The sequence below is a fragment of the Colias philodice genome, chromosome 15, assembly GCF_061535455.1.
Source record: "Colias philodice isolate Cphi_HAF_F1 chromosome 15, ilColPhil1 Martin Lab GWU primary, whole genome shotgun sequence".
NCBI classification, from domain to species: domain Eukaryota; kingdom Metazoa; phylum Arthropoda; class Insecta; order Lepidoptera; family Pieridae; genus Colias; species Colias philodice.
This window is the reverse complement of record NC_143100.1, coordinates 12,095,955-12,118,500: the sequence shown is the minus strand read 5'-3', so window position 1 is coordinate 12,118,500 and position 22,546 is coordinate 12,095,955. Positions and strand designations below refer to the sequence as shown.

Here is a 22,546-nt window from a genome sequence, read left to right as displayed (position 1 = left end):
GAGAGCGAAAACAAGAGAGGCGGATATAATACATGGAAGTTAATTTATACATACCTTGTGATAACTCGGATTATTTTCACTTTTTTGGTAATAAATTCCCACCATTTCTTTTAATTTCAAAATTAAAAGAAATGGTGGTTATAAGTGTTTAAATTTCGAATTACACACATAACATAGAGTAATTTTTTTTTTTTTATTAGTAAACTTATTAGTCTGTGACGAGCTCTGTGATGAACTGTCACTGTCAGTGTTGATACAATGCCATACGTCAAAAATCAAAAATCAAAATTACGCTCACATGTTTTTGATTTGTAAACACGCTATGAATTATTTAATTCTATCGTGAATTATGTATTAATATTTAAGTTATAATAACCAAAATGTTTAAAGTACCGGAATGGGAGGCTAGCGTCCCGGCTTCAAATTTGGACTTTTTAAAAGAAATAAAAGTAAGTCTTAAGTTTGTCCAATAAATATTTTTCATAGTCTACAAATTTTTATTTTTAAAGTAACAGTAGCTAATGTGTGAAATGAACGTTTTATTTTTAGAAAAACAGGCCCAAGCCGATTAATAATAATAATGACATAATTAAAAAAGAAAATAGTGAAAAGAATATCAATGAAGTTAAAAAACCCAATAGAATTGCGCATCCACAGAAAAATAAAAAGGTTAAGAAACCACCTATTATATCCAATGGTATTGTTAAGGAAAAGAATTTATTGAAAAATAAGTCTTCCACAATGAAAGACATACCTAAAAGTAAGAATATTGTCAAAACGATAGACACAGAACACAAGAAATTAGAAAATAAACAGAGTGATGCTAAAAGTAATAATATTATAAAAAACATAGAAACAAAACCTAAGAAACTAGTAGTAAATAAACAAAGTGAAAAGTGTTCAGAAACAAAAGTTGTAGGAAAAAAAAGACCTCATGAAAGTAACTTCAATGATAAAAAACCTGACTTAAATGAAAGCCTCGAAATGGAGACTTTTGATACTGACAAACTTGATGAAGCCATTATTAATGCTAAAAAACAGAAATTAAAAAAAAGAAAACATGAAGAAGAAAAAGCTGTGGAAGAAACATTCATAGAGGAAAAGCCACTTTTAAAAGAGGAACGTAAAAAACAACTGTTAAGAAATGTTTTACAAAAACAAAATCTTAGAAGTACAGTAAAAGTTAACGGTAACAATTTGAGAGAACGAATGCTGCAGCGACTTAAAGGTAATGTGTAATTTAGTTATTAGCATAAGACGTTAATCTACAATCTACATAATATTTACTTCCTAGCCACTTATAATTATATTGTACTAGCTTGTAAAAGACATTGTTCTACCTCACTGCCCCGTTTTCATGTTTTCTGTCCATAAGAACCTTCGTTATAGATTACCTAAAAGCTTACATAAGAGCTGACATAACTAAAAGCTAGTCCTGTAGTTATTGAACTTTATTGCTACAAAAATTCATTTTTCTACTTACAATATTCTCTCCATACATCTTGTTGTCTGAAAGAAATCGCATAGCTATAAAACCGCCAATTGTTTAAATGTATTCTTAGATTAAGTTTTATTCACGGAGCAATAAAGAATAAATAAATATTAGTAGAAACAGTTTAGACAATAAGTCACAACTTTGCCCATATTGACTAAAAATTTTATTAAACACTAGATTTCAGCCCGCGGCTTCGCCCGCGTTTTCAAAGGAAAACCCGCATAGTTCCCGTTCCCGTGGGATGTGTTAATCCAAGTTACCCTCTATATGTGTGCTAAATTTCATTGTAATCGGTTTAGTAGTATTTGCGTGAAAGAGTAACACACACACACATACTTTCGCATTTATAATATTAGTAGGATAAAAAACTAACAGTAGTCTGAAGGACACCGTACAAAAATCGTAATTATAATGAAGAATCTGTATTTTTTCTTCCGTATAGCTGCACAATTTAGGTATTTAAATGAGAAGCTCTATACATCATCTGGTTTCGATGCCAAAAAGCTATTCGAGGAGGACCCCAATGCATTCCAAACATACCATGAAGGCTACCAGCAGCAGGTGAAGAAGTGGCCCGTAAAACCCCTTGACGTTATCGTTAAAAGGATATTGAAAATGTAAGTTTATTTTTGTAATAGTTAAATGTGCCAAAAAATGTTATCGATCCTTTGATCTTTCGCTCCACCCCGCTCTGTACCCCACCTAAGTGCAAGCCAATTAATGGTAATGTTTATGTGTCAATTGTTTCTTGAAAAATACGATTTACTTCGATTTTTTTTCAATGACATTATAATTTTTCGGACTCTACCAAATACAAAAATTATTATCGTTTATCTTAGACTATTATTGATTCCATCCTATTCTTAGTTGGATCAATCGATTTTTAATAAAAATTCGTTTTCAGGCCGAAATCCCATCTAATAGTTGACATGGGGTGTGGAGAAGGTATCCTTTCTCGACGAGTGCCACAAAAAGTTAGATCATTCGACTTAGTGGCGTTTAACCCAAATGTTGAAGTATGTGATATTGCCCATACTCCACTATTGACCAGTTCAATGAATGTAGCTGTTTATTGCTTGGCGCTCATGGGGACGGAGTTGACTCAGTTTATCGTGGAAGCTAATCGCGTTTTGAAGAAAGGGTAAGTTTTTTGGAGGGAAAATTGTTGTGTTAAGTTATTAAACAGTGACATATGTTTGGTTGCTTTGTAATTAATGTTGCAATTTAAATACCTAATGATGATTGTAATAACTAAATACTATATGACATTACATGTATAGAAATTCATAGATTATAACGTGTTATGACCCAGTTATTGTATTCTACAATTTTGTAACATTATTTTCATGTACTGGATGTACTATAAAGCAGTTTAACTGTTCCCGAAATTCTATTCGCAGCCTGAAATAATAAAAAGCCCTGTAGCATATAAAAAACTTCCCTGCTAAATTTAAATATTGTTAAGTCGAGTAATTTGTATTATGTCCTGATTACTCACCATCGCGTTTATAAAATAGAGATAATGTAAATAAAAATGCATATTTCAGCGGGCATCTATTAATAGCAGAAGTAGAGAGCCGTTTCGACGATGTAGACAAATTCATAAACGATGTTCAAAGGATGGGTTTTTCACTGAAAAATTTGGATAAAAGCAATAATGTGTTTTATTTCATGGAGTTCACGAAAGTCAATGAGCCGCCGAAGAAGAACAAATTGCCATTTTTGTCGTTGAAACCCTGTTTCTATAAGAAGCGATGAATAAATTGATTGTTTGATATGTTTGCTTTTTATTTTAATTTAGTTCAATTAGTTACCTTTTTAGTACGAGATCCGAATTAAGATCGACCTTCACCGATCTGATAACCAGATGAGGCGTCTTTTTATGAAATATCAGCTATACTAATATTATAAAGATGAAGAGTTTGTTTGTTTGTTGGAACGCGCTAATCTCAGGAACTACTGGTCCGATTTGAAAAATTATTTCGGTGTTAGATAGCCCATTCATCGAGGAAGGCTATATAATTATTATTATCACGCTAAAACCAGCAGGAGCGGAGCCACGTGGGTAAAACCGCGGAGCACAGCTAATATAATCTTATATATAAAATTCTCGTGTCACAATGTTAGTCTGCATACTCCTCCGAAACGGGTGGACCGATTCTCATGAAATTTTCTGTGCATATCGGGTAAGTCTGAGAATCGGCCAACATCTATTTTTCATATGTACCACGGGCGAAGCCGGGGCGGACCGCTAGTTATTTATACAATATACGCAAAGATGCCTGTGATGATGTGATCACTTGCCTACCAAAAAGAACTAGAGGCTATTTTTAATTGAAATGGTTTCATCACTTTCATTCTTTGGATAACAAAGCCAAAATTTGTTTTAGTTCAGTTCATTCATTCAGTTTCTTACTATTGAAAAAGTAAATTATGTTATTTTTTATAAATTCAAAGACAACTGGAACCAATTTATAAATATTCCATGTATGAAAATATAAATTGTTATTTGTGAGCATTATGACCTACTTACATAATTTGATTCAATTTGATTTATTTAATTGATTCTCTACACATCTATACACAAAATTTGTAAGATAAGGAAATATTTTATGAATAGAGTGATAAAAAAACAATTGTATTGAAAAAAAAAAATTATTTACACAATACATTAGATAGTTGATTTATTATATATTATTGCCTCATATTATATTCAGTCTATCGTCCAACTTCAAATCTTCCATAACGTCTTCGGCTTCAGCGCGCAAATTCTCCACTTTTTCAATCAACATCATCTGTAAAAAGATAATTTAACAATATTAAAATATTTTTTTTCTTAAATGGACACAATTAGAATAATTATACAACTTTCTATTAATAAAGAAGTAACTTTTAATAACTTTGGTATTAGCACTGTAATTTTTAAGAACAATAAAAATGCTCAGCATACGAAAAGTAATTGTGGTCCTTCGAGCCGGATCTTAGTAAATTTATGCATAAAAGATTAAAATGAATGGTAAGTTTTTGTTTCTTCATAACGAGGGTACTTTAAGGTAGTTAACTATTTTTATATTGAAGTGAAAATTCTTTAGGCGCGTAGAGAGTAACATTTCAAGGTCGCGTCATAGCAATACCGTCATGTCATCTTGCCAAAGAAGATTATTTTTAAATTCAAAGACGATCAGTAAAGTTTTACAAATAAGAAAAAATAAACTTCTCTGCTGAACGTGGTACACGTGAAATAAAGGTGATAAAGTTATAAACGTAACGCTCAATTAAAGTTCTTTCGCTTTCACGCAAATACTACATTTTCTTACATAATATACAGTTAAAATGAGGCTACTTTTTATCCCGGAAATCCCAGACGTAGGGGAACTATGCGAGTTTTTCTTTGATAACGAGGGCGGCAATTTAGTTAAGCTAAGTATATTTAATGGTTATTAGTATCCATACCCGTGCAGCGCTTATCAGATGTTTAGCAGCGGTGTGTGCGAGATGTGGCACGGATGCTGCGAGCTCCTCAGAGCTGGCCCGCGCTATTTGTTCCACGCGCCTGTACCCCGCACGGTACAGTTGTAATGCACGCGCCTGTATGAATATTGCTAGTTATTTGTAGAAAATGTTGCAGGTAATATTTTGAGACTGATTTAAAGCTACCTACATATCATAGGCTTCAAATGACAGCGAATTGTGGTGGTAAATTGAATTTGCGCTTTAGATTGAAGTTGAGCTTCAGGTAACAGCAATTGAAAAGAACTTTACGAAATTAAGGAAAATTGTTCAAGCTCAGAAAGCTTCAAGCTTTTAAAAAACAAGTTTTAGCTTGCCACTTATATATTATATTTATACATTATAATACTAACAAAATAAATTTCTTTTACAAATATATTCAGTTAACTAACCTTTACTATTTAATATCAAAAATCAAAATATACCCAAAGCCTACCTTCTTAACCGCGGGCAGTTCCATAAGCTGTTCCAATTCCGGCACGGCACAGTTGCGCAAGCGCAGACCGAGTTCGTGGAACAGAGCGTGGAACTGCCAGAACGGTTCCACGCTCAGACACTCGCAGAGCCGCGCCGCGCTTGACGCGAGTGACGATGATGACGTCATCACCGATTGGACCAGACCACGAGATACGTTGTATCTGCGTGTAATGTGACAGTAGTTTACACAAAGTTACAGGATTTTTTGAACAGCTGCTAGAAAGAAATACATCCTGATCGATCGATTTAATTTTAAACTGAAAAATAGCTGAGAAAAAGATACACTCAAAAAAAAATGTTGTGTGGTTTTATGAAACCACGGTAAAAGTGAAACTGTTCGAACGGTTCCGAACCATCGAGATAGTATGTACTACGTACTAGAGAGGCGATCGCTACTACACTCTCTTTAACACGAGCTAGAGGTAAGAATCACAAGTCTCTTTAGTCTGTGTCGGACTGTGCCCCCCGCTTGCCGCGTCAACACGTGTTATTGCTCTGTTCAAAATGCCTTCGTGTTTGCTTAGATATTGTTTTACAAGTTCCCATAATACAAACAAAGCCCGAGGAGTGACTTTTCACCAGTAAGTTTCCTTATTATGAGTAAGTCATGCATTTTACTAATATTGTTATCATTTTGCGAAAAATCACCACGCGTTCTGCGTTTCGCGCCATTTTTCATAGACTAACAGCACAGACGTGACACTATCGATGAGTCTGTTAAAAAAATGTAACTGGATTTTTTTAACTATGTATATATACTAGGAAAGATTACCGTGGTGTAGTACCTAAATATTTATACTTTTACCCGACTACGAAAAGTAAAACGGTAGGTTATATTAAGTAATATTTATTTATTTACCTATTTTTATTTATTAAAAAAAGGTTAATCAACAGTTGTTCCAATAGGATTTATAAATTATTATGCACAACAATTACAAATAAACACAACATTCACAGAAACTAATACAGTAAAAGTTCCTTAATCGCGCTTCCTTTATTCGTGTTTTCACTATTCGCGGATTAAAAAAATGCGACCCAATTTCTATATTCACGACTAAAAATTTTTTTTATTCGCGGATTTAATAAGTACATACATAATAATAAAATTATTCCAATAGGTATCTTACCCAATATCCTTGTCAAATGGAATAATAAGAAAGTAAAATAGATCTTATTACAAGTTTGCCTAAAGTACATAATATTATGTTCTTAAATGATATCGCCGAGGCCTTTGACACAAGCCGCCTTTGTCGCAAGCCACCTCTGCGGCGATTGATGTTTTTGAGAATGTAAATAAACAGAATGGAAGCAACCTTATAACTCAATAAATAAAGTATATTTTTAAATGTAGTTCCGTTTATAGTAAAAGCCGCTTTGCGTATTTATTGTTTCGTCTTTCACATTCGTTACAAAAATTGTGATCGAGTAAGGGGGCGTCCATAAATTACGTGAGGTGTTTTTTAAAATTTTCTGCACCTCCCTCCCCCCCTGGTGAGATGTCGTGAGAATTTATTCAACCCCTCCCCCATCCTCGAATCTCACGTGAGATTTTTCAAAATGTGAGTTTCTTATACGTAAACGCCATCAACATTGAATCATCGTATCCATTTAATTAGGGCTATTATAAACCAATACTCCAAAATTCGATTACATCATGAAGCAAAAACTGATAAAACTATTGATTACTACACAAAACGACAAAAGCTTACTAAATTGATATTATTTAAAGGAAATTAAAATACATAGTTTAATATAAAATCCTCGTTTTATTAATTCCCTAGTATCAGTACCACCAGATAGTACCGAGTAAACAGATTGCACAATGTGTCGCATCTGCACGCATTGCTTAATCTTTGAACTTGAAGCCACGCCTCGCTCGTTCCACACGTACCCCACCACATCGGCCGCGCGCAATGTTTTTGTTTGGAATAACCCCTCTAGTAGTACATACTATCTCTATGTTCCGAACACTGCTTTGTGTAGCGCATGTCGCGTGTCGATCGGCTGCCGAGTAGGTATACCTACTCGGCAGCCGCGATACACGCGACATGCGCTACACAGACCTAAAAGTTTGAGACGATGTAATAAAAGTTTCACTTTAATAAAGTTTGCGTAAAAATAACCTGTGGTGTGATCTGTAGGTATAATATACTAACATTATAAAGCTGAAGAGTTTGTTTGTTTGTTTGTTTTAACGCGCTAATCTCAAGAAACTACTGGTCCCATTTGAAAAATTATTTCGGTGTTAGATAGCCCATTTATCGAGGAAGGCTATAAGCTATATATCATTACGCTAAGACCAACAAGAGCGGAGCCACGCGGGTGAATCCGCGAAGCGCAGATAGTAATAATTAAAAATTAAAACCACAAAAACACAAAAGAGTAACACGGACACTCACTTATCAGCTACAACAGGAACAGGCGTTAACTTCCAGAGATCACGCAGCATTAACGCGAGATAGAATCTGTTCAGTACTTGCTCCGATACATTCTGCAATATAGCTCAAAATTGTAATATGTGGATAATTTAGTAAAATATAGGAACTTTAAGGCGAACGTAGAAAAGGCATATTTTTTGGAAAAAAATTCGCGTCCACAAACTCTTTTCATTTCCGAAAAAAAAAAATCAGATATAGATCCGACCATATACTTATTTTGTATTTTGTTGAATGAACAATATTATCATCAAAACCTAAAGTAAATGACATGTAAGAAACATACCGTGATAGGTTTGCCGGTCATCATGCGTATCGCGTTAACCTCAGTAATGCCCAAAATTCTCGCTGTTTGAGCTCCTTCCTCATCCAAGTCACAATACTGAATAAAAAAAAAATTGAAAATAAACTTGTTTCCTAAACCACTTATTTTGCAAAGTTCAGTCCTTCGAGGTATTAAATTGTCAATGTATCTTTAAAAAAGTATTCGAATATATTTTTTGAACAAATTGCAAGTTATTAATTTAATAAATTAGTAAAAATATGGCAATTGGTATGAATGAAGGTGAAGGAAATAATCGTGAAGAAGAGTCATATAAAAAGTCAACAATAAACCTATAAATACTCCAATAAATAAAGAAGGTAATTACCAGTGAGTAATAATGCCTATAGTCCGGTCTGATGACAATTTCATGTGGAGTGACTAGATACAATAGATGCAAACTGCCCAGAAGCACTAGACCGCGAGAGGCTTGATCTAGATCGGCTAATAACTGTCTTGCTATGGGCAGATCTAGACATCCTGCACAAAAGTGATGAGTGATTTCAAAATTTTGGGAAAAGTTTCGAGAACAAAACGCATTAAAATTTTAGTGCACAGAATGCCAATATTTAGTCGGGACTCATTTAGCTCAGGATTTTGGTTAAATAAAAAAGTTAGATCGCTCGCTAGAAACACAAGAAAGCTTACAATTTCCAAACTTGTTTTGCTGTTGTAAATTATTCACAACTCTTAAGAATCAGAAACAGAATATTATCTAAATTAAAATGTATCTTACCTTTTATCGCAGCATTACCAAGTTTGCTAACAGCTAATTTAAATTCATTGTCTACTTCATTAACTGATGTCGTTTTTTTGCCAACAAACTCTAAAGCCCCGCTTTTTATTAGTGCCAATATATTCTGTTTACATACTTCGTCTATATTGAGTGTTCTGGAACATTGTTTAAAATGAATACTATGCACAATTAAAGTAATAATTTATCGAATTTATGAATGTAATTACGACTGTTCATCGTCCTGTAACTTCGTATGCTTCTGAAATATGTTTTAGTTTTCCAGATTTTAATTTGTAAGGCAATTGATCGTTGCGTGTTCGTATAATTGCTTAGTATTTATTATTACTTACATCGTAATTTTGGTAATTAAAGTAACTTATGACATACAATTATTTATTATTGAGATGACGACACAATAAAAATCCTGCTAAAGAAAAAATCCAAACTCACTGTTCCGTAACAGCCAACAAAGTATGCCCAAGCAGTTCCTTCAAAGTTCCCACATCAGTAGCAAGATTCAAAGCTACAGCACTCAATAGCAACCCCTCAATACTGGGAGCCAGTTGGCTGCGGACAGGTGGTAGACCACCAGCGAGCACAGCTCGGAGCCGGGGCCAGTCACGCTCGTCACAGATTATGATGCTTTCCCCTGGTAATTGGTTATTATATGGTCAAGGAATGTGACGAAGCAAAATGAAATTTCGCGCTTGTACTATGCAATTCTTCTTAATAAATTAAAAAATAATTTGGAAAATCCAAAAGTGCACGCCTCATAATTTTTTTTTAATAAATATTTATTAATTATAATTTTTGTTTATTTAATAACAATTAAACCACATCGAATCAGACCCTGAAAAATGAAAGGGTTCTATTCCTGAGCATACTCAAGCGTAAGAGAAAAAAAAAGACTCGATTAGTAAAGTATTTCGGTCGCTATCGTGTTAACAAGAAAAAGGATCCGCACATACAGACACACGGACGTCCAAGACAGAACTTTTTTAAACTGTTTTTTAACTAGTTTAAATAACAAAAATGACATCAAAAATATCATGAACGTTAAAAATAGTGTTTTTTCTTAATATGTGTGTGTATGTATTATCTTACAAGTGCAATGTATGATACATAAAGACATTTTAAGTTTGAAAAATCAGATGTTTTGCGCGAAGTGACAGTAGTACCCACCTCAACGCTTCGCTTATGAGGCGTGCAATAATCAGTTAAAGGCAGTAACTTTCAATACATAACTAGACTCATGATGACGATCAAAAATTGTCCAAAGCGATAATCGGCCTGCGCGTACATAAAGCAGTTTTCTAACAAGCGATACGTTAGATTTATCATAACTGTCACGAAATAAGGTGTTAGTTTCAGTCAATGTTTTATACAACTCGAACTTTTTTGGAAGATTTTTAAAAGGCAATTGTGAGTTTGAAATGAATAATGAAATTAAATGATTCTAAAAAGTCAACCGGCATGAACCAAAAAGTTCGACGGTCTATGAAATTTATTATCGAACCTGGTAAAATGAATGAAAGAGTGACGAACAATAAACGATTGACATTGACAAGTTATTCCGATGACAAAAAAAAACAATATTTTAAAATTTTCGAAATCACAGTACATTCGCATTCTAAATTATTATTACAATAAAACACGAGTAATATCACTCACCCACGCTACACTGCCCCTTCCTGCCCGCGCGGCCCACCATCTGCTTATACGCGGCCAAGCTGATCAGCTCGCGGCCCACACGCGGCGCGCGCACGATCACGCGCCGCGCGGGCAAGTTCACACCCGCCGCTAGTGTGGACGTACAGCATAGTACTGATATCACGCCCGAACTATGAGAAATAATCGAACGTAGAACATTTGTGTTGTTGAAACTCATTGCAACTATCACACAGAAATCTAATACAAACCTATGAAAATAAATTATCATAATTAAAAGTAATCGACACACCAATTAAATTGGCAAGAATATATAAATAAGAATGGCAAATCGTTGATATACATTAAAAATTAAAACGGACCTAGAATAGAGCCTTGTGGGACACTCAATTGCATAATTGTTCTCAGCGAGTTCTGGTTTTCCAAGGAAACCTTTTATGAATTCGATCAGTTAAATAAGAAGATATGATATTTAAAGCAGTATTTTTGATTCCATAAAATTGTGTTTTCTTAATAAAGTTTTGTGTTCAACAGAATCGAAAGCATTAGAATAATCACAAAAAAATATCCTTTGCATTTTGTTGATTTTCTCAAGCGTCATAAAGTTGCTTATTGAATAGTTTCGAAATGCTTTCTGCACTTCCACAACTATTTAAGGGTATTTGTGTGTGCCCATGTGTGTGTTTGTGCGTATGTATGTACATATTATATGCTCGCTCGCACCGAAAAGCCTGCTCGAGCAGAGCGCGTTCATCAGCCGCGAGCCCCGCATGGTGGAAGGCGACGCCGGCGCGCGCGCACCGCACCAGCTCCGCGCACGCGCCCTCCGCCCCCAGCGCGCTCTGCAGGGATGCGCGCTCAGCGCTGCGGTGCTGCAGCATCTCGCTACAATGTACATGTATTTTACGCTCAATGACCGAAAACGCTCATTGAGTGAAGATATAGCTCACCACGCATCGTGGTTAAATTAAAAGCTCCATATTTCGTGAAAATCGTGTTACGGCTATAATGAAAACGCTTACGACACGTGACAGAGAAAGACCAAGTATGGAAATTCGTGGCGTAGCTTGCTTCGATCTAAACGCGTTGTGACAATGAAGAAAAGCCATGACGCCGGACGCCTTCTAAGCATTAATTCATGTCAAATATCAATGTATAGAAACACACAGTATCAAATTCTGCTATAATATTTAATAATATAGTTAAGTATCTAAAGCCTAAGCAAAATTATCGATAAACATTGTTTGCCATTAACCTCCGTTGCATGCTACAAAGAAGCGCTGCAACGCTCTGACAATTCCTCTTCGTAGGGCAGAACAGTAAACAGCTGTCCCCGGGCACCACCTCGCTGACGAGACCCCCCACAAAGTCCGGGTCTAGCCTACTGCCAGCTTCTGTGTACTAAAACAATATAATATTGGATCTTACTTCTGATTATATTTTTCATCCATAGAACCAGTTGTAATGAAATGTGCCTTTGTTTCAACTAGTTCTGATTAGGGAAAACGCGGTCAAAATAGAATATACATTTAAATTAAAATTATTATACTTTCTCAACAAAAGTACATTCCTAAGGCCAAAGGATATTTTTGTTGATTTTCTGTTTAGTTGGATTAGGATTAGGTTATTAAGTGATAAAATTTTGTAAAACAACAGAAAAATTACGAGCCGGTCGGAGCCAGGTAGTATATGTATACCTACATATAATTCAGAATCGGATTTAAAATCAAGCAGCCTGAATTTGATGATACTGAAGGAATTTAGGGACGTTGTTTGGCAATCTTCAAATAAATTTTAGCTGCCAGAATTACAAAATGCAAAAAATACATTTAATTTTGTCGACAATTTTGCAATTCGTGAAAGAAAACGATAAATTTGTTTAATATAACATTTCAAGCAGCTTGAAATTTTCACCGTAAATGGAAACGCAAATTCGTAAATTTTTTGCGGAAACGCAAACCGCTCTTTCCTCAGAGGAATAATAGGTTTATTCCTCTGAGGCTCTTTACATATTTTCTCTTTGATTTTGGATATTAGAAATGACGTAGAAATGACATGACAGTGACATTTGACAGGTTTATTCATTAATCATTCCGTTGATTTCAAAGTTTTGTTTACTTGAAAAGTTGAATGCTTCAGAGTTCAGTGTTTTTTATTTTTTGCTTAGACATACTATCCATTTGCGATTTTTTAAGACGGCTATATATGTTTGGACTTTGATTGGATTGCTTTTCTATACTACATTCGCATACTATGGACACTGATTGCTCGCGATTACAGATTGTGATGGCACCATCTGAAAATAGTGGAAGTGCGTGTAAACCAGGTCCTGCGAGTTCAGGGCTTGTTAGAGGACCGGCAGTTGAGGATAACTTCGATGACGAGGGGCCTGTTATCCGTCGGAACCTCTATACCGAGGAAGTGATAATACAGTGGAATTTGGCGAGAGTCATAAAAAAATTGGGCACTAATGAGCAATGTGTGGCATTCGCTGAAGAACAAGGTCTAGTACTTTCTGAAAAACAATGTAGTAAACATCGCGGCTCGTCTTTAGTACGTTTACGTTTCGCTAGAGCGTTGATTTTTTTTTTAGTTATAGTTCTAAGTTTGTTAATTAATTTTGTAAAGTTTCAACTTGCGGAAACCATTACTTTTCAAGATATAATTTTTTGAAATTCAGAAAATTTGGTTATTCTTCTTCTTCTTCTTTTTCAAATGGCAACTCCCGATCCCAGTGAGGACGGATTCTGCCAATGTCAAGTTTTGAACGGATGGTCAGTTTAAGTTAATGCTTATGTTAAGCGTGCTCTGTGCTGAGGAAAAATCACGGTTGAGATGATTTACTTTTTATTTACTGAAAGACTTCTTACATGGAGCTGTATAACCTGACAAAGAACAAATATTAGTTATAGACAACACAACACATCACAAAAGCATAACATAAAATAGGTATAGGTAGTCAGTGGGAGTTCAAAATTTTAGATTGTTAAAATTGATAAATTTTGATAGGATATTCACAAATGAGGTAGGGACAAGGCAAAGTAAACACTTAAAATTAGTAGGGAGGGGAACATCTGGGGGAAGGATATCCAGAAGTGAGATACGGAGCTTAGGGCAAACAAAGAATAAATGGTCATAACTTCCTTCGTCTATACCACACTCACAGAGAGAATGGTCACGAACATGAATTTTAAATAAATGATTAGGAGTGGTATTGTGACCCAAACGGAGGCGGCAAATGGTGGAAACAGTAGGCTTGTCTATATTAGGGAAACGGAAGAACCAGGGCTTACGTGGAATTGAGGGTTGGATATCTCTATAAAATTTCCCTTTGGTTGAATTTTTCCACTGACTGTTCCATGTATGATCCAAGCGATCCTTAGAAAGAGAAGAGAGATCGTGGGCATAATTAGAGTAATGCTCCAGAGTACCATGTTGAATGGCAGATTTAGCCAGAACGTCAGCTTTCTCATTGCCTACAATACCAGAATGGCTTGGAATATGTACTAAATCTACCTGAAGCCCTTTTCTGAAGCAGTTGTAAAGTGCGGATTTTATTAGAAAGATGATAGGAAATTTAGACTTTGAGCGGAAAGGGTTAGAAGTAATAGTCTGAAGACAGCTGAGGGAGTCCGAAAAAATAACTGAATTTTGGAGATTATGAGAGTCGATAAAATTGAGAGCTTCCAAGATAGCTGTGGCTTCACCAGTAAAAACAGAAGAGAGAGGGGGACATTTAAATTGTAAAATAGTGTTAGAGTTATGGTGCCATACAGCAACCCCTACAGCAAGATGTTTTGACACTTTTGAGGCATCCGTAAAAAAAAGATTATAACCACGCCAGTGGGAAGAAACCAGACAGTTAAAAGCAACATTAGAATCTGGAGCATATTTTTGAATACCAGAACTCATATTAATGTTGGGGTTAAAAACTAGTGCATGAAACGGAGTTGAATATAAAGGATGGATACTAAATTGGGATGTTGGATCCGGAAGGCGGTTAAATTTGATGAGACTTTTAAGTAGGCAAGGAAAATCAGATGGACGACGGAGGTTATTTAGAGTAAGTATTTGAAGTAGATTTCGAATTTTAGGAAGAAGGGGATGAGAGGATAATTGTATAAGCCGAAAGAAATACTTGTCTGACAGATATTGACGGCGGAGATATAAAGGAGGGTCTACACATTCTACCTGAAGGGCATTGACTGGGGTAGACTTCATGGCACCTATAATGAGTCGCAGACACTTGTATTGTATTCTGTCCAATTTTATTAAAGCTGTTTTATTGCAAGGTTCTAAGATGAACGACGCATAATCCAAATGGCTACGGATTATAGCATTATAAACTAGTTTTTGACAATATGGATGTGATCCCCACCAAACACCAGCTAGGGAGCGTAAAACATTAATACCCTTTTCGCACTTCTGAGAAATGTAGTTAGTGTGAGCCATACCATTCAGCTTTTGGTCAAGCACCACCCCTAGAAATTTAATCTTGTTGACTACAGGGATTGAGGAGTTTTCTAGTAATATTACCGGCTGTGGGATCAAGCGTTTTTTCGTGAACACAACTACATTGCTTTTGCTGGGCGATAGTGACAAGCCATGATCGTTCATCCAATTTTCCAAATAAGATAAGGCGCTGTTAAGTCGAAAGGTAATCACATCCATATTCTCTGACGAAGTATACAATGCTATATCGTCCGCATACTGCAGAACGCTACAATACGATGGAATGGCTTTATCCAAATCCCAGGTGTATATAGAATACAATAATGGACTCAAAACGGAACCTTGAGGGAGGCCTTTAAATACATGTCTAGTAGGTGTGTCTTTAGAACAGCGTACTTGTATCGTCCTCAACATTAATAAGTTGAAGATGAAATGTATCATCCTCTCAGGCAAACTCAGCTGTAACATTTTCTGTCTGAGCACTGGAAGAAGAACATTATCGTACGCTGAAACTACATCCAGAAATACGCCAACCAAATACTGTTTATTGTGAAAAGAGGAACGAATGTCAGTTGTTAAAATACTAAGACTGTCTAATACACTCAAACCTTTCCTAAAGCCATATTGGGAACTAGCTAGGAGGCCCCTGTTCTCGACCAGCCATTCTAGACGATTTTTAATAAGGTGTTCGGTGATTTTGGCTAAGGTAGAAGACAGGGCGATTGGTCTATAGGAATTGGGGTTAAGGGGATCCTTGCCGGGTTTGGGGATAGGAATAATAAGCTGGGATTTCCAAGAGTCCGGAATAATGGCATGTAAAAAGAAAATGTTAATTAAATTTAGAAAAAAAGATTTTGTTTGATCGCCTGACTTGCAAAGAAAAGAATATGGTATACCATCAACCCCAGGGGATGAGTCTTTTAAGCCATCAAGAACCGTAACAAGTTCTTGCAAGGTGAATGGGCAATCCATACTGTCGTATGATACTAAATTATGGGGAGGACAAGGAAAATGATCAGAAGAGGGGACAAATGGAGGGGATAGTTTGTCAATGAAATCATCAAGCCAAACGTCTGAGTTGTTGGATACTCTATTTTTATCACATAGAGCTCCACGGAAACGGCGAATACTATTCCACATTAATGATGGCGGGGTTTTTGGAGATAAGCTCTCACAGAAACGGATCCAACCCTGTTTCTTTTTTTTTGATAGCACCCGTTTAGTTCGTGCTGCAATTTTCTTATAATTAATAAAGTTCTCATAAGACATACTGGAATCATATCTTAGCTCGGCTTCTTTACGGTCCTTAACTATGGCAGTACACTCATGGTCCCACCAGGGAGGGGATAGCTTCTTAAAAGACAGAGTTGAATAAGTTTTCAATGGGAAAGATTCGGTAGCAGTAGTCTCGAGACAGTTAACAAAAAGAGAATAAGATTCCAAACAATTCTCAGGTGAAGCATTTGGGAGATTACTTATTTTGGTATCAAGGGAGTTGGCAAATTTCTCCCAGTCGGCATTGCCTAACTTAAATTTGAGCAAAGGTGGGAAAGCTCTAGTGGGAACATGGACTGTGCGTGAGCAGGAGATGAGGATTGGAAAATGGTCGCTCCCATGAGTAGAGGAAAGCGTAGAACAAGAAAAGGAAGGAGCTAAGACAGAAGAGCAAATTGTTAAGTCCACTACAGTATTAGGATTTTGTAATGGGGAGACTCTACGGGTAGGAAGGCAATCGTTAATAATACACATATTCAGATCTTCAAAGAGGAATTTGGTTATTAATTACGACGTTTTTGACAGCTGACGTTTCGTTCACTGTAATTAATGACTGATTCCTTTAATAAATGTGTTTTTACGGTTAATATAAAAGCGCAAATTAAACAATTATGTATTAAATCAAAAATATGATATAAATATGTATATTTTACTTTACAAATCTAATACGGTAAATATCAAATCTAAAAAAAAATATATGCAATAACGAAACGTGAGCCCATTTTGTGTGGCGAGTGCCAAAAGCGACTTAAGGGTGATTCCCACTCAAACAAAAAAAAACTACGTAGGTTAAAAACTATAAAACTTTTATCCTTAATATTCAAATAGGTAGCGAGGAGCGAAGCGACGAGCGTGTTAGGTTAACTCTTGAACTGCCGCACGAGCCGAGCGAGCGAAGCGAGCGTGCCGCGGCAGCGGCCGGCGAGTGCCAGAAGCGACTTAAGGGCGATTCTCAAAATAATTTTCATTCTCGATTTTCACAAAAACTACGCATTTTCGTAGAAAAAGAAAAGCAGTTTATTATGAAAAGTCACTACCCGCTATCGATTAGACACCTCAAAATAATGAAATTCGGGGATCACGAGTCGTAGTGTTAGGTTGACATGACAGCCCCTTGGGGCTCCGTCGAATGCTCGTTTGTATGTATTTTATACTGGGCTGGTACTAGGTAGAAAATCTAGCACAATTGAACACATACGAATGGGTATGGTTAGAAAATTAATAGTATTCCTAACCTCAAAAACACATTTTACAAAAAAAAAAAAAACTCGAAAACTATGTATTTCCGCAACTTCCCCCCTTCAGGGGGGGGGATATATAATCCCCTCCCCTCCCCTCCCCTCCCCCTCAACCCCAAAAAAAAAAGTAATTATACTAAAGTAAATGAAATCATCAAGAGTTTCGAGAAATAAAGGAACTTTTTTTGAAAATGCAAAAATAGATTTAGTACATGTGTTTTACTTATTATATGCATACTCACGAAAATGGAACCATAATACTGTAATTCATGAAGACCCATACATAGAAGTTAGACAACAGTGCTTAGGCCGAGTCACCATAAGTGATTGGTATAAACACTGCAGGGATACTGTTGCTATGTATCAAAAATATAAAAATGAAGGAAATATTCATGTCCCAGAGAAGATTGTCCGGATTTTCGAATCAAACTTCGGCAAAAGGAAATACACTCGAGGTAATAGTTTTAATGCATTAACCATTAATTGCAACAATTTTGGTTAGGTTAGATCTCCATTTGTGTTAATCCAAAAAGGCGAGGCTGTGGTGGGTTTTATTAATTGCCTATGCTTTTGTACTAAGGGTAAAGGGCTGTCAGAAAACCTATTATTGTCTCATCTTTAAACATGTTGAATTAACCACCCCATTTTTTTTATAAATATTGTTTTTAAAGTGAAACTTTTATTACATCGTCTCAAACTTTTTGGTCTGTGTAGCGCATGTCGCGTGTATCGCGGCTGCCGAGTGCCGAGTAGGTATACCTACTCGGCAGCCGACCGTCACGCGACATGCGCTACACAAAGCAGTGTTCGGAGCCGTTCGAACAGTTTCACTTTTACCGTGGTTTCATAAAACCACACAACATTTTTTATTCTTATAAGATTATTTTTACACAAGTCAGTGAGTCCCAGTGAAGAGCAATAAAACAATTCTTTTACAATTATACTGACAATTTTTCAGATCATATTTTTGCATATTTGTGGAGGCAAAACAATATAAAATATAAAAAAGACGCCTTCATGGAGCTCATTAAAGCAATAAGACATGTTTACAAGTTAAAATAAATGAATTATCCAAATATTTGTGTTTTATTGTATAAATTTTATGTATTTTTAATAAGAGCATGAACAAATAATGAAGAATTGTTAAAATTCAAATTCAATATTAAAAAAACAAAAATTAATTAAAGTTGTCAGGATTTTAAAATCAACTCTATATACCAATAGTCACACAAAATAAACAACAAATCAATTTATTATGCAAATGTTTGTTCTATATTTATAATACTTACATCAAAAGCCAGTTGCCGATCAGGTACTAACTCCATACCACCCTTATCCCATACAATCTTGTGCAACACATTGCCAAGTTTCACATATTCTGTGAGCTCCACGGGCCTGAAGTCACGCTGGTATACTTCAGCTTGAAGGAACTGCGCCAAGTCTGGCAAGTTGCCTATTGTGGCACTCATGGCTACTATCTGAATACCTTCTGTGGAGATATTTTAATTTTATTATGAATGTCGGTAGTTCCCAATTTTTAAAGTGAAACTTTTATTACATCGTCTCAAACTTTTTGGTCTGTGTAGCGCATGTCGCGTGACGGTCGGCTGCCGAGTAGGTATAAAGCAGTGTTCGGAAAGTTTCACTTTTACCGTGGTTTCATAAAACCACACAACATTTTTGTCTTGTTTATTTTTATAATTTTCTTTTAAATCTAGAGACAAGATAGCTAATATTTTGCTTAAGAACTAAATTAAATTAAATTTAAACTTTTCTACTTACTATTAGCAAATATTACTGTTGAAAGTAAGGTTTCTAGAGTACCACCTCTGCCTGGTTCGCCGATTAAGTGCAGTTCATCCACCTAGGAATAAAAATAGGACATGATTTTGTTATCTATTTCAAAATGAAAAGGATTTAAAGATTATATTAAAATACAAAACATACAAAGATATCATTAGAATTTCTTCAGCTATCATCTAGCCTTGAATTTCTATTGCTGGTAACACACAGCACACCTTTAAATTTTCAAAAAAAAAACTTACCACAATCAAGCCAATTTCTGTTAATCTATCCAACTCTATAAGGCTCCTAATCAATGCTAGACCCTTTTCGATTGTTGCTACATAAATACTATTTCTCTTTCTCCGTTTCTTTGGTGGCAAGTGTCCCTTTCCGGCTGCATACTCTTCTACTAAGAAGTCTAGTTGAATAGCAAATGGTGATAAGGACCATATCTGTAAAAAAAACCGTGTGGCACTTAGGGACTGCCGCGGTAAAGCTATTGCATAGCATGCCTTCAAGCCACACCTCCGTGCCCGTCGGAGTGGGGAGCGTGAGGTTTTTTCTAGGGATGTAACGATACCGATACCGATACCGATATATCGGCCGATATAATCGGCAAGCCGATATATCGGTATCGCCGATTATAAAACAACCGATACCGATATCAAACAATTCAAAAAACCGCGCCCAATGAACGATGCGGGAGGCCGCCCGGGCGTGCGCACTTTGTTTTTTGAAAAAACTCTACCAATAGTAAACTTTTATTAGGAACTGATTGTATGTGTATAACCTAAAGTTTAACTGACTTTGCAAAATAATAATACTAAAATAAATGGTTTTCTTGTTTTTTGATTTGGCATTGTTATTTAAAAGAATACGATTTACAGTTGAGTCTCTGTTAAATGTTGGTAACTTTTATGCATAATTCACTATTTATTTTTCTACCAAGCCATCGATATCGTTATCGGTATCGGTATCGCCGATATTTTATTACAAATATCGGTATCGGTATCGTATCGGCAAAATCATGTATCGTTACATCCCTAGTTTTTTCGTTACGGAATTTCTGGATTCGGTCCCCGCGCTCAAGGCCCGCGATAGAAGCTATGCAATAGCTTAAAAATATATATAACAAAACTTAGCTGGAACAACCCTGTTTATATTTGAAACCAATATATGAAAATTGTTCATTTATAACTTGTAGTATAAAGAAACTAATGGAATGATTACATTGTGCCTTGTGGTAATAAACATATTTTCCAATATTACAGCTGTACGAATATAAACCTTAGCCACTACATATAAAGTCTATAATCCCATAGCAAAGTATTGTATACTCATTTTTACAATATAAACATTACCTTCTCCTGAACTATAGCTACAAAGGGCAAGATAAACAGTGCATTCTTCTTCTGAACTAACACTTCTCGTAACATAAGCACTTCTGCTACTAATGTCTTGCCTCCACTTGTTGGCAGAGCATAAATTAAGTTACGTCTCTCTTTTATTGCATTTAGATTGAGACACTCTTCTTGCCAATCTGAATAATTGAGAGAAGGACGATATTCATTTTATCACAATTATTATTATTATAAATAATATAATATATGAAATAAATATTAAATGGGGAAAAAAATTTTCCTGTATCAGATGCCTATGAAAGTTTGGCAATAAACAAATTTACTAATTAAATCAAATTAGACAAAAAAAATTAAAAACGAAACTAACTACAATAAAGTAGAAACAAGATTGAATTTACCATAAAATTTTTCAATATTTCTATATGATTTAAAAAGTCCTTTTGTAATCATTGGGAGTCCATAAAAATCATCACTAATTCCTTTATTTACATTTGATCGAGGTAACTCCTTTTCTCTAGTATGTTTATCATTGATTATACCACTTTCTCTTATATCAAGCAAAAACGAATCCTTCTCATCAAAAAATGAATCATTTTGGCAAATAGTTTGATTTATCTCATTAAAAGTTTTTTCGATTTCATCCTGATAATTGTCATTCTTTGGTAATTCTTGCACACAATTTAAAAATGATTTCGATTGAAATGAATCATTAAATACTTCGTTAACAATTGTGCTAACAGACGCTGCATCATTTTTAGGGCTTTTGGTTTCTTGAAACGATTTCCAACTGCTTATATTATGAAAAATATTGCACGTCTCTAATATGCCGGGCGAGCATGGTATATCGCTACTAATTGAACTATTACTCTCTGAATCACACAAATACTCCACTTGATTGCATGGTAACGGCGGCGAATCACAATTTTCCTTAACTCTAGAATTGATTTGTAAATGTTTCGGTGTATTTAACTTGATATTTTCGATACTTAATTGGGACAACCGCACATTCCTTCTAATTCCAAGACGACGTCTTTTCGGTGTTGATGGGGATGCTGAAAGTATTTTATTCCGAGAATTCATTTTTATAATACATCACTAAATAATAAAACTATATAAAGAAAATAGTCCCGTGTCAGTTCATTTTTGTGAAATAATTTAAATGTAAACAACTTTGAAAACAAACAGATGTCACGTGGATTTGACATTAAAGTGACAAATGACAATCAAGTTTTTTTTTAACAGTGGTTTTAATAGGTACAAGGCAATTAGTTGTAGATGCTTTAACATTTTTTAAATAAAAAAACGGTTAAATTATTATTTACAGGGCGCTTAGTCTGCGTTATCAAAGGAAATTTCTGTACATATGAGATAATTCTTCGTTGGGACGTGAAAGAAAGACAAACTTTCGTCTTGTGCCTGCATGACCATGACTGACCAGTCAGTCGGACACATTTGCATTTAAGTGACTTGGATCCTTGTATATTCTCCGGTCTAGGTAGTGGTCTGTCTTTATCATCGTAACTCACAAATGGAAGAATTTGATAATAGCTAATAGTTTTATTTTGTTTTTGGTGATCAATAAAAACTTTCAGTACGTTGTTAGAATCTAAGTTAGGTACTCTTCCTTGAAGTCTCACTAATAAATAATATCTCTAATACTATGAGATGAAGATGATTATAGTATTAAATGCTATTTTTTGCTACTAAATGAAAAAGTTTAAGTTTATTTATTGAAAATTGTATACTTAAGTATATAAGTGTTTGAATTTGGTTGTGTGAAAGAAGGAGCGAA

The 22,546-nt window shown here is 35.3% G+C and overlaps 3 protein-coding genes across 3 annotated transcripts; 2 read left to right on the top strand and 1 right to left on the bottom strand.

Annotated features, from left to right (window-relative positions):
• The first annotated feature begins 257 nt into the window (after positions 1 to 257).
• On the top strand, positions 258 to 3,267 carry LOC149482550 (ribosomal RNA-processing protein 8). The gene is made up of 5 exons (XM_089704245.1): positions 258 to 449; positions 550 to 1,228; positions 1,938 to 2,112; positions 2,400 to 2,636; positions 3,043 to 3,267. Exons 1-5 carry the CDS (start codon positions 381 to 383, stop codon positions 3,251 to 3,253), a joined length of 1,371 nt encoding a protein of 456 aa, XP_089560371.1. The 5' UTR covers positions 258 to 380; the 3' UTR covers positions 3,254 to 3,267.
• Positions 3,268 to 4,139: 872 nt separating this feature from the next.
• mus301 (mutagen-sensitive 301) lies at positions 4,140 to 21,941 on the bottom strand. Its single transcript, XM_089704244.1, has 16 exons — positions 21,153 to 21,941; positions 20,755 to 20,933; positions 19,654 to 19,845; positions 19,391 to 19,472; positions 18,898 to 19,097; positions 11,899 to 12,044; positions 11,367 to 11,528; positions 10,647 to 10,816; positions 9,426 to 9,624; positions 8,976 to 9,130; positions 8,568 to 8,719; positions 8,204 to 8,299; positions 7,882 to 7,973; positions 5,442 to 5,643; positions 4,949 to 5,083; positions 4,140 to 4,290 (listed from the first exon to the last, which is right to left on the bottom strand). The coding sequence occupies exons 1-16, from the start codon at positions 21,832 to 21,834 to the stop codon at positions 4,198 to 4,200; spliced, it is 2,937 nt and encodes a 978-aa protein (XP_089560370.1). The 5' UTR covers positions 21,835 to 21,941; the 3' UTR covers positions 4,140 to 4,197.
• On the top strand, positions 12,695 to 18,682 carry LOC149482549 (uncharacterized). The gene is made up of 3 exons (XM_089704086.1): positions 12,695 to 13,196; positions 17,760 to 18,063; positions 18,567 to 18,682. The coding sequence occupies exons 1-3, from the start codon at positions 12,897 to 12,899 to the stop codon at positions 18,668 to 18,670; spliced, it is 708 nt and encodes a 235-aa protein (XP_089560212.1). The 5' UTR covers positions 12,695 to 12,896; the 3' UTR covers positions 18,671 to 18,682.
• Positions 21,942 to 22,546: the final 605 nt, after the last annotated feature.

Excerpts from the sequence above, each read along its gene's own strand:
- mus301 (XM_089704244.1), bottom strand. The coding sequence starts at position 21,834 with ATGAATTCTCGGAATAAAATACTTTCAGCATCCCCATCAACACCGAAA. Across the intron at positions 8,300-8,567 it reads ATAGGCATTATTACTCACTG|TATTGTGACTTGGATGAGGA; the intron begins GTAATTACCTTC and ends TTTTTTATTCAG. Across the intron at positions 5,644-7,881 it reads GTTCCTGTTGTAGCTGATAA|ATACAACGTATCTCGTGGTC; the intron begins GTGAGTGTCCGT and ends CATTACACGCAG.
- LOC149482550 (XM_089704245.1), top strand. The coding sequence starts at position 381 with ATGTTTAAAGTACCGGAATGGGAGGCTAGCGTCCCGGCTTCAAATTTG. Across the intron at positions 450-549 it reads ACTTTTTAAAAGAAATAAAA|AAAAACAGGCCCAAGCCGAT; the intron begins GTAAGTCTTAAG and ends TTTTATTTTTAG. Across the intron at positions 2,113-2,399 it reads GTTAAAAGGATATTGAAAAT|GCCGAAATCCCATCTAATAG; the intron begins GTAAGTTTATTT and ends ATTCGTTTTCAG.
- LOC149482549 (XM_089704086.1), top strand. The coding sequence starts at position 12,897 with ATGGACACTGATTGCTCGCGATTACAGATTGTGATGGCACCATCTGAA. Across the intron at positions 13,197-17,759 it reads AACATCGCGGCTCGTCTTTA|TCATCAAGAGTTTCGAGAAA; the intron begins GTACGTTTACGT and ends AAGTAAATGAAA. Across the intron at positions 18,064-18,566 it reads CAAAAGGAAATACACTCGAG|ATCATATTTTTGCATATTTG; the intron begins GTAATAGTTTTA and ends ACAATTTTTCAG.